Source organism: Austrofundulus limnaeus, unplaced genomic scaffold, assembly GCF_001266775.1.
Source record: "Austrofundulus limnaeus strain Quisiro unplaced genomic scaffold, Austrofundulus_limnaeus-1.0 Scaffold8, whole genome shotgun sequence".
Classification (NCBI taxonomy): domain Eukaryota; kingdom Metazoa; phylum Chordata; class Actinopteri; order Cyprinodontiformes; family Rivulidae; genus Austrofundulus; species Austrofundulus limnaeus.
In genome coordinates, this window is record NW_013952410.1 from 998251 (window position 1) to 1010277 (window position 12027).

General features: G+C 39.4%; 1 protein-coding gene across 1 annotated transcript; it reads left to right on the top strand.

Annotated features, from left to right (window-relative positions):
* Window positions 1-226: 226 nt before the first annotated feature.
* LOC106510883 (uncharacterized) lies at window positions 227-10827 on the top strand. Its single transcript, XM_013999618.1, has 21 exons — window positions 227-814; window positions 946-1004; window positions 1090-1163; window positions 1268-1322; window positions 1425-1588; window positions 1717-1761; window positions 1881-1987; window positions 2215-2384; window positions 2485-2648; window positions 3554-3764; window positions 5449-5634; window positions 5742-5917; window positions 7179-7242; window positions 7562-7725; window positions 7898-7942; window positions 8062-8168; window positions 8419-8588; window positions 9193-9356; window positions 9503-9713; window positions 9893-10102; window positions 10199-10827. The coding sequence occupies exons 3-21, from the start codon at window positions 1137-1139 to the stop codon at window positions 10480-10482; spliced, it is 2724 nt and encodes a 907-aa protein (XP_013855072.1). The 5' UTR covers window positions 227-814; window positions 946-1004; window positions 1090-1136; the 3' UTR covers window positions 10483-10827.
* The last annotated feature ends 1200 nt before the right edge of the window (window positions 10828-12027 follow it).

The window sequence follows — 12027 nt, forward strand, 5'->3', positions numbered from 1 at the left end:
CTGCTCTTACTGGTGAAACTAATGAAGACTGGCCACCAGGCTGGTCCATTTTAACCATGAAACCTCCCACACTAAAATGACAGGTGTTTCAGTTTCATTGTCTAACCCCTGCAGTAACTTGATTGTTGTATATAATTGAACTGTATACAGTATCTGCAGCCCTYRAKAGGCCCACTGACTGATTACAAGATTGTAGACACCTGTGCTGATAATWAGTGGACACGCCTTGGTTTAACATGTCCCTTTGATCACATTATTCTCAGGGGCACCATCATTTCTGTCCAGGCCTGTTTCATGAGTTTTGTTTTATTTTTATTTTTAATCCTGTTGGAGCATGGCTGAAAAACAGTGTCTGACTTTCATTTGTTCATTTGTTTAAAATTTGTTTCTTATTATTACTTTTGTCAGGTTCAAGTTATTTCTGTGACCACTGGTGGTTTTTCTTTCATTAAATGAGGGTTACTAATAATTTTGTCCACTGTTTCTATGTTGCATAAATAGACAATGTGCTTTTAAAGTGTAAAAAAAGGTGCAGTAAGGTAAGGTATGTAAAAAGTTCCTGTCGTTTAGTGTAGCAAAGCTTCCAAGTTTCAACAAATCTTTTTTGTCTTTTGTTTTGTTTTTTTTATTTTGGGTCATGATGGACGATTGACAATCCCAACATGTTARATGATATGTAAAAACACTGGGTGGCAGAAACCAGACGACACCTGTGCCTCAGCTGGCGTCCACTGTTAATTTGCCTGTGACCAACGCTGTGTGCCTCTGAGACCACTGTGGTCAGGCTTCCACCACCTGCAAGTCACACACGGAGGTACAATCATGCTAGTTTTGGTTTATATTTGCTTCGTAAGAAAACCACTTCAAGGAAAGCAGCCCTGCTCTGGGCTCTCRTCCTCTGCCACATCATTTGACGTGGATTTGTCCTCATCACGCTCTGGTTAGGGTGACGTTTTTATATCTGGGGCCGCAAAAGCTGGCTTTGGAGTTGGTTGATGCGACAGGTGAGTATGGAGGTTTGGTTTTATTGTTTAGTGATGGGTTGCTGTACATGAAGTAATGTTTTGAAAGAAAATTTCTGTTTTTTAGCCATGAGAAACTGAACATCTGCTGAAATAAATCCAACTCTGAACATCATGGCTTCAAAGGAAACTGCAGTAAAGGTGAACTATTTTCTCCAGCATGTGATAACTCTTAGTTTTTAAAGTTGAATATGTCAGTTTGATATATTTCCTAAATATTAAAAAAAAATCATTTTAATTTCTAGTGCCTCCTTCCATCAGCCYTRCCAYCCATGCTTGTCTTCATCGTGTTCATGCCAGGTGGGATTTTTAGCCACATTGTGATTTTTTTTTTAACTTCCCTAAATAAAAAGTAAGCCGTTAACAGAGTCAACCTAATTCTTGTTTTTAAATTTTCATTAGTTTTGAGCGGCACAGTCCAGGTGAACTGCTCCAGACCAGACCAGCAGAGCCTGCTGGCAGCTTTGAATCCTGTTTTCAGCTTGAGTGCCATCCGGCCCGTCCAAAACCAAATGACCATAACCAACATCAGCGTGTACTTCACTCTGTACGGGATATTAGGAGTGGTGTGTAAACATTTCTTCTTTTTGAAAACCCTTTTTTTAAGACAAGCTGGACTTCGATATGTACTATTATTGCATTATAATAATAATAAACAAAATATTAATTTTTCCCCACTCCTCTTGTCTTCCAGGATGAAAAGGCTCAACTTCTCAACACTTACATCTGGTTGCACTATGTAAGTGGAACCTTCCAGCTTCTTTGTCAGAAGTGGTGTAGATTTATCATCGTTACATTGTATTTTGGTGATTGGGACGTTACGATGCAGCTTTTCTCACAGCAGATTTCTTGTTGCAGTGGTGGATGAATGAGTTCATCAGTTGGGACTCGATCCAGTGTGGTACTGACAAGATTACTCTTCCGAAAGACAAATTTTGGCGTCCGGATATTGTTATCAATGAGTTGTGAGTTGTTTCTTTAAAATGCTGTTGATAGGATCTCAAATCTCATACAATCTATTATTTACCTGTGTAAATCTTAACCCTAAAAGGCATAAGTAACAAGATAAAGATGAAATATTTAAACATATTAGCTCTAGTTTAAACTACAGTTTTTTTGTTCCATCAGCGGAGAAGTTTTGACTCCTCAGCGTCCCTGTCTCTGATAAAACCTCTGTTTCCTGGTTTTGCAGCATGGATGAAAACAAAGCCCCATCCGTCCCGTACGCCTTCCTGTACAGCGACGGCAAAGTGCACGACGCACTCCCTGTCAAAGTCGTGAGCTCCTGCAACCTCAATATCTACACCTTTCCCTTCGACACCCAAAAGTGCTCTATGACTTTCAACTCCTACCTCTACTATGGTAACTTTTTTTTTTTTATTGTCTTCCTTTGAAACCATGTCCTATTAAGTTACATGRGGTCTTTCACTGAGCTTGGCTCTTCTGATCTTTCTGCTCTCAGCTCTTGAGATCAAGATTTTCCTTGGGAAACCTGCAAACGAGATCACAGCAGATTCCAAGTCTGTGATGACCACCATGGGAGAATGGGAGCTGTTGGATATCACTGCTGAGAAGTTGATAAATAATGACACAACGGGTCTTTACACAGATGCGCTGAAATTTGATGTAGGTGGATTACAGTTGTGTTGTGTTGAAAAAAAAGGGCTCAGAGTTTCATTAAGCTTGATGAAACTGTTTAGACAAACAGTATCATAAATGTTGTTTCAATTTCAAACAGACAGAAAAAGCAAAATATTCTGTTTGATGACAATATTTCAAAGGGGATGTATGCAAAATCGACATTTTTGAGCTTTATACAYCRGGTTCGGACGTTATCAGTCCATTAAATGGACGTTATTAGCGGTTATCAGCCCCATAGAATGGCTTCAGCCTGTCCCAACAGTGCCCCCTAGTGGGTTACCAGTGCCATATACGTTGGAATGCAACAATCTACTTTATCGTAGCCCATGCCATTTTCTGTYAAATTAACCTTAGTGGCTTTATGCCTCATACTAACCAGCTGACAATCTGAAGCCATTTTATGGGATGGAGAACCGCTAATAACGTCCATTTAATGGACTGATAACATCCGAAGCGGGTGCTTTATATCATGTTATGATGTCGTTCCCTCATCAAAAACATATCCAGAGTGTTGCTTTGACTCATTCTTGACTCTCCTGTGGTAGCCACATGGAGCTGCCTAAAAGCTTACTGGTACAAAGCACCGCCTGTTTGCACAAAGCTCCTCCCTAGAGCTCCCGCCCCACAGAAGCATTGTTGTGAAGACGTGCTGAAGTGGAAGTATTGGAAACGGTAGGAGGTTCTTAGGGAGGCAAAGCCCAATTTAAAGATGTTTAGATAGATTATGATGTAAAGTCAATTTTATTTTTGGTATAAACAGCATTTTCTTACAGTAACAACTGAAGAGAATGTAGTTACTCAGTTGTGGTATAGAATTGAACAATGTGCCTGGAAAATGCACAATACCCCACCGAAATCCCAAAAGTTTCCGATTGACTTTCTTTCATCAGATCAAAGTGCGACGCCGTGCCACCATGTACGTGATGAACCTCRTGCTCCCCAGCTGCTTCCTCATCACTGTGGACCTCTTCAGCTTCCTGCTGCCTCCACAGAACATCGACCGGTCCTCCTTCAAGATGACCCTCATCCTGGGCTACACCGTCTTCCTGCTCATCATGAACGACCTGCTGCCGGTCACTGGAAACACCATCCCTCTCATAAGTCAGTAATGTGTGTGCAGCATACATGAAGCTGATCCTAATATTAAAGTATGGTGATGAGTTGCAGGCTTTTGTCAGAAGATCTAAAGGTATCGCTCAGGAAGGATTATGGTTGCATTTAAAGCGCAGGAAACAAAAATGGAGCAAAATGTGATTTGTGTTAAAGTTGAGAAGTTATTTACAATATGTACAACAAGTTTATGTCACCAATTAGTGAACAGGTTCAATATTTCAGTAACCACAAAATTTATGAAGACTTGATCAGATTTCCCTAAATGATGTCCAAATACTGATAGTGATCCCACACAAGAAGCAGTAGTCCACGAGCTGAACTGTTAAACAGTATGAGGGTTAAAGACGGCATAAGTCTGGCAGGCTTAGCTGTTTGAACCAAGTAGGGGTCTCTGCGGACAAGTGGGCGTGTCCCAAAAAAAGGAGATTCCAAAGTGACCCACTTGGTTTGACGGACTTTTTCAAAGGGACACACCTGACTGGACAAGCAAAAAAAGGGGCGTCACCYTATGGCACCACCTGATTGGACAAGAACAAAAGGGGTGTTACTGTATGGCTCCACATTTTCTGGAGAACCCTACTTGGGTCACATTTCTCCTGGTTAACCTTAGTGTTGGGGTCAGAGTCAGGCTGTAAAGAGATCAAGCAGGATCTAAGGATACCGTCATAGGCCTCGTAGCCCACAGTGTTTATGCTTTAGACACGCCCACTCTTGTGTCACACCCACTTTGATTCCACAGATAACCCCTTCTGTTTGAACAGGCCCTTGTGAGTGTGTGGGGGAGCAGGCTGCAGTGCCCCCTACTGTACAGGAAGATCCAACAGTTCTACCTCCAGGTTCTTTGGCCGGAGGCTTAATGGTAGCTCGCCATCGAAAAAAAACCTGGCCTGTGTGAACAAGGCCAACATTAATACCATTTTTTTGTATTAGACAATATCAAAACCACTATTAATACCAAATATTTTTACATATACAGTAAATGGGTTTAATAAATTGATTAATCACATGTACATGATTCACATAATTGTTTGCCATAAGTTAAATATGCAAACAATAATTCACAAATAGAGTAATCTTATATTCATCCTTCTTTTGGAATTAAATGTTAAATATTGCACAGTAATGCGTTATTTGAAACTGTTTTTCCATTAAATAGTGTTGAACCACTTAAATTTAAAGGCTACCAGCTAACAAACAAATCACAAACACTCATCAGTTCATTTACTTCCAATTTCTAAACACAAGAAAACCCACTTTCTTGGGGAATAGAGGCATCTAAAAACTGAAAGGCATCCCTGTTAGTGTATAACAGTCGAAATGAAAAATAAATAAATGGTTTAAAATGGTTTAAGGCCCACCTGCAGCAGCTCTGAACTTCTCCTGCCAAATACATTGTTTCCCAGAGAAACTGTGGGCGTGGCCCATTAAAAAAAACTCAGATCCCACAAAATCTTGCGGGATTTTACACTTAGTCTGGTGGACAGGATGAAAACGTAAAAGGGAGTGAAAGGCCTAAAGTATTTTAAAAATTACTGGGTTACACATGGTAATGCGTTTTATTTATGGTATTCTTCCCCAACTTTATTGCTTGTTTGAGCTTACATGGCAGAAAAATTCATTTATTTTCAGATGTAGGTTTGAAAACTAACTTCTTTCTCTCTCTCCCTCCCAGATGTGTTCTTCTCTCTGTGTCTGGCTCTGATGGTGGCCAGTCTTCTGGAGACGATCCTCGTCACCAACCTGTTGTGCAATTCAAAGGAATTCTCTCCTGTCCCCGGATGGATTAACGTGCTCGTCCTGAACTTTCTCGGCTGTCTTGTTTGCATGCCTCGAAAGACTCAGAGAACAGAAAACCCAGGTATGCATATAGCTCCTTTTAATTACAGTAAATTATATTTATAAATGCATGATAGATCGAAGTTGTTGTTGTTTTTATTTTTTTTTTCTCTCATCTCCAAACATTAGTAACAAGGACCGGCACTGTGGTGGCAAATAATGYACCCCCAGAAATAAAGGGAGCAGCTGAGGATGGTAAGGCCCTGCAGGAGCTGAGGAGCCTGAGCCAAGTCCTCCGGTCCATCCGCAGCCAGGTGGAGCAGCAGCAGCAGAAAGGCAACCAGAGCTCCGAGGACTGGATCCAGGTGGGTTTCATCATTGACCGCCTGCTGTTTGGCCTCTACATCGTCTTCATATCAGTCAGCTTCTTTACCATCATCATTATCTGGGTGAACTCATACACACAGTAAACTGCTGTTTGAAGGAGCTCCATTCATCCAGTGATCCAAGACGTTTGTTCAAGTTCACCTGTAAGGTTTTTTTTAGAGGACTGACTGTAGCTAAGATATTTATTTGCTTCATYCACGAGTTTAATTTGCTGTTTAGTAGGATTATTTGTCATATTATTAAAATGAAAGCTAACTTTCCTCTACAATTATGGTATTAGACCTAAATTTAAGTCCTGTGTGTAACGTTGTGCAACCCAATGTGGAGGAAAACAAAATAAAAACTACATTGAAAATTTAAATCAGCTTTTGATTGGAATTTCTTTCTTTCTTTTTTATGTAATGGGAAATTATTGCTAATTTATTTATAATTAAAATAAAATTTTGACAATGTAGACAATGAAATCTGCACAAATGAGCAACATAAAGAATGTAGAGGGAATATGAGCCAACATATTAACAGGTTATTCATAGGAAATAGTTTCCCTTTTAACAACTATTATAGAACAGTTTTAAGAAATACAGATTTTAAGAATTATTATAAACGTTGATGGTTTTTAAGGATGAGTATTATAAAATGTCWCTCTGGTTCAGCTTTGAGTCGAATCTTTATCAAAATGAAACGGCTTGACGTGAAAGCCTTTTAAAAACAGATCAACTTTATTGTTAAAAGTACGATATTGGATATTTGCATTGTGAATTTTTATTATTGCATGTTCATCCTGAGCTTTTTGATGGGTTTGAATCAAAACTAAAAGCATTTAAAAAATGTTTTTTTGGTTTTATTTACGAAAATGTGCAAATAAGCTACATAATGTAAACTTTTATCCTAATCTTGTTTTAGTTAACTCTTGAAATCTTCATAGATGTAACGGCAAGTGATTATTTGTGAATCTCAAGTGATAAGACTGACCATTCCTTTGTTGCTGTTTGAGGAAAAAGAAAAGAAATTGTCACGTTACATCTTCTTGCCCGTTAAACCTTGATGTTCATGCTAAAATGTGTCTGAGTAAAACTAATTCGTACTGAAACTTTGAGACAAACAGAGGATTTCCAWGTGTGAAAGAAATGCACATTTTTTGTTATTTATTTACAAATAGTTCCATCTTAAAGTCCATCCATTCATCAGCCCTCACATTCAAACTAACAACCACTGTTGACCCAATGTTGATGTTTTTAGTGCTGCCCGATGAAAGTCAAGCCTTCTAAACATCTTTTCATCCTCATCTCTCTGCTGATGGTCGGTGAGTACATGTCCATTTTTCTCACACGTACAAATACAAATATGTTTGGATTTTCCTGGGTTTATTCTCTCACAGTAAACTGACTGAAAACATGATAGTTTAACTGTAGGGAACTAAAAGTGTCACAGTGTTTGTCTTTTCTGCTGTCATGTTAAATGTTTAAATGTTTCCAATGTTAATTCAAATTTTCTGCACAATAATTGACATTAAAAAGACATTAAAAGGAGATTTGTCTGGTGAAGTCTAGCTGAGACAAACCAGGGTTAGATCTCGACTAAAAATGAAGACGCTGTTTTTCTTCTTTTTCTTCGCCCTGCAGCTTCGTGCAGCTCTGACATCCTGAACTGTTCTCAGCCTACCCCTACCTCTCTGCTGAGTGRTCTACAGCCAGTGTTTGACTTGAACTCCATCCGTCCTGTAGTTAATATATCAACAACAACCATCGTTTCCATTGACTTCATATTATTTGGTATTTTGGGAGTGGTAAGAAAAGTCCTGTAGAATACAAACATGACTTGAGTCACTTTTTTTATTTTATAACTCCAGCAGCAGTGTTTTTTTCTTTTTTTTTTGTAAAACTGAAATTCATTGTGTCCTGTTTCGTCACATTTTGAGTTCTTATTAAGCCATACAAAACATCATGGTTCTTTTCCAGGATGAGAAGGCTCAGGTCCTGACAACCTACATATGGCAATACGTAGTGAGTGTTTTATTTGGAATCAGCTTCACAGTGTGTTTGTCTCAGTCAAAGCTTGGAAATCAGAGTTGTTCGTTTTTCATGTTCATCACTCTGGATGAATGTACTTTCAATGTGTACAGCAATGGCAAAATGAATTCACYGTGTGGGACCAAGACAAATGTGGCGTTGACTGGATCGCCATTCCTCGGACAATGCTGTGGGTGCCAGATATCGTCATTAATGAATTGTGAGTCTGATTTCCTCCATTCACAGCTTAGTGAAAAGTTTACAGCCGTATTAGGACCGTTGTAGGGAGTTTGAGATCCATTTTGTTCAGATCATTGTTCAGTCCATTCCTTGTCAACATCCCTGCAGACCTTTTGTTTTTGTTTTTTTTACAAATTATTTTTTGTAAGAGGATAGATGATCAGATTTGAGTTATTTTCGCTCATCATGAGTTTTATCTATTAGAGTATTTGTGTTTTATCACCCTGCAGCATGGAGAAAAACAATGCTCCGGCCGTCCCGTACACCTACCTTCGCTTTGACGGCGCCGTGTTCGATGAGCTGCCTGTCAAAGTTGTGAGCTCCTGCCATCTTGACATCTATTTGTTTCCTTTCGACATTCAGAACTGCACTTTTACTTTCAACTCCTATATTTATGATGGTAAGTATTAAGGTTAGGGTGATGGGCGTTTTCATCTTCCTCTGTGGTCAAGAATCTTGGTGTGTTTGAGAAACAAATGTCCTCAGTTGTTAAAACCATTTATTTTTCCGCTGCATCTAATTGCCAGCGCAATCACTGGCTGCCTGTTTGCTTTCGCATTGATTTTAAGATTATTTTAACTTACTTTTAAAGTTTTAAATGGTTTCCAGTTATTTATTGTCTCTGTTGCACTTTTARACTCCAAACAGAGAAGGATCCTCTAATCAGATGATTTTAGTGCAGCCAATAGGGACCAAGACTGAAACCACTTGCTTCTTGAGATCCGTGCTGCAGAGTCTGTTCGGTCTTTTTTTATACTGGCTTTTAATTTAAGTTCAGTAGGAATTTGTAGTTGTGTCTTTTTTTTTATTTGTTTTTAGTTTGTTTACTGTTTCAAACTGTGTCTGTGAAGCACTTTGGTCAACACTGTTGTTTTTTGAATGAGCTCTGTAAATAAAATGATGATGATGATGATGATGATGAAGAAGAAGAAGAAGATGATGATGATGATGATGATGATGATGATGATGATGATCCAAAACATTCACTTTTTTTTCTCTTTTAGACAATGCCATTCAACTAAAATCTGAAATGTCAGGAGAGCAAATACTGACAGCATCAAAAGATGCAATGGCGACCATGGGTGAATGGGAGTTAGTTGGAATTAAAACAGAGCTCAAAACGATAAAAATTTCAGACGACTTCTCTTATCAAGAGCTTCATTATTATGTAAGWCACCAAAATAATCTGTAACCATTCATGTTTACGATTAGTAAATTATCATAAATTTCCAGCATGTCTTGTGTGGAACAGTTTAAGATGGTGGTAAAACACAGTCAGTGAGAGTGACCACGCTCCGCCTGCCTTCGTTGCAGATCTCTCTCCGGCGCCAGCCTTTCATGTACGTTCTGAACCTCGTGATCCCCACTTGTTTCCTCATCACCGTGGACCTCTTCAGCTTTATACTGCCTGCACAYAGCATCGACCGGTCCTTGTTCAAGATGACCCTCATCCTGGGCTACACCGTCTTCCTGCTCAGCACGAACGACCTGCTGCCGATCACCGGAAACACCATTCCGCTCATAAGTCAGTTCACGAGAACTCAATGGATTTTTTTTTACTTACAGCTTCTTGTAGCCGTATTTTCAGATGTATATCTGCAGCAGGACAACTTTTACTGTAATGCTCCAGTCTAGCATAAAGCGGTCTAATGGTTTTCTGAGATGTTTGTAGGCAAATTAAAACCATTTTAATCATTGTCCCAGATGTGTTCCTGTCTCTCTGCCTGTCCATGATGGTTACCAGTCTGCTGGAGACCATCTTCATCACCAACCTTCTGCTCGGCTCCTCCACCTACACGCCACCTCCTCGCTGGATCAGAGTGTTAGTTCTTCGTATCTTGGGTCGACTAGTTGGACTTCCTCCCAAACCCGCCCAACAAGAAGACACGGTGATCCAAAATCCTGTTGCACAAGGTTGTTTATGCTGTTTTAATTTAATCAGCCGCATTGTTTTGATGTAAAAAAATGTTGGATCTGTGATGTCCTCATCCTTTACTTCCTCTGCAACAGAAATGAAGGATTTACCCCAAATGGATAAAGCAGCCGAGGCTTCAGAGCAGAAGGAGCCTCTGAACGAAGACACGACCGTGCATGTGTTGAAGGAGCTGAGCGCTGATCTCCAAGCCATCCACCGTCAGGTTGTACATCAGCTGCAGGGACAGCCCAGCTCRGAGGAGTGGATCCAGGTCGGCTTCGTCATCGACCGCCTGTTGTTCATCCTCTACATCATCTTCATATCCGTCAGCTTCGTCGCCATCATCGTCATCTGGGTGAACTCGTACTACAACGTCTGAGTTGATGTATTTGAGTCTTTTTTGCCTGCTTTTGGGTCCTGCTGCAGCAAGGACAAGGATGGCCTTTAGTTGTAGAATTACAGCAAAGGCTAATGACAAACAGTCAAACTTCAGTTCGTCTCATGAGCAAAGGTGGTCACTTTTTACTCTCAATAAATGTAACGTTTACGTCAATATATAACTACATTTTACACAACGCCATCATCTTGGTGCATAGTTCTCCCATGCTTGCTTTTAAAGAAAACAGATTGCATTTGTTTAAATTAGTAAATCGGTTCCAAACTACTGATTAGACCACATGACATTTTTGTTTCAGTTATCATAAAATAAAGTTCTCTGCTCCGGTTTTGTCCCTTTCGTCATTTGAATTTATTGTTTATACTCTGTGTGTGTGTGTACTTGTTACCTATTTAAGATTGTTTCTGGTATAGACACGTACCTTATCAAGACAAGTAGTCCTTATGAAGACCCTTTGGTCCTCATAAGGACCAAAGGGTCCTTCTGACCTTATGACCAACCTAAAAATGGAATTCCACCATATTAGGACCAGTCTTTACTGGTCCTAATATGGTGGAATTCCATTTTTAGGTTGGTGGTTAGTTTTAGGACTAAGGTATGAAATGAGTTTAGGTTAGGTTTACGGATAGGTATGTACTGGGGTGGTTGGTTCTAAGGGATTTGGGTTAGGTTGTTGAAACGACTGAAAACAAATGGTTAGGTTTAGTTAATGACCGGTCCTAATACGGCTAAAAATAAAACTGTGTGTGTTTACATGTTTTTGTTACTTGTTGGTGACGATTTTTGACCATTTTCCCGGTATACACAGCCTGGTCTTCATTGGGGGAAATACCATTGCTGGGTCAGGAGTTAGACTTGAGTTTAGATTGGTTTAGGGTCTGGTACATACCTGTGAGGTTAGGTTTAGGATAAGGGGTCAGGGTTAGGCTACAGGAATAACGAGTAAATTAATGAAAGTCAATGCAAAATCCCAATGAGTATAGAAGAAAAAAAGTGTGATTAAAAAAAACATCATTAAATCCTAAAAAAAGATTCACCTGCACAGATCGGTAACTCCCACAGCTGGAGGTGTAAAAAACATAATGGGTGAGAAGTCATTGAAAGTGTGAAACAACAAGTTTTGTGTTCTCCCTGCATGTGTTTATGACAATTTGTGTTTGGTTTCTTTGTTTTCTTTCCTCTCATAAAGATGGAAGCAGTCTTATGGTGTTTGTTTGGAGTATAAAAGTTCAAAATCTTCCAAATACTGATATAAAACCCAAAAAGTTTCATTTTAATCCAGAAAACTGCTTTAACCATATTTAAGTGAACTGTGTGTACTGATGCATACTACAAAAAATAATCTTTTTTACACAAAAGAACAAATTACAAAGATTTATTGTGGTTTTTAGCTTTAATTCAAGCTCAGATAATTATAAAATACAACAAAAAACTGTAGAAGGTTTGGTTAGGTTGAGAGACAGTACCACAAGAGTTAGTGTGCAGGTGTGTGTGTGTGTGTGTGTGTGTGTGTGTGTGTGTGTGTGT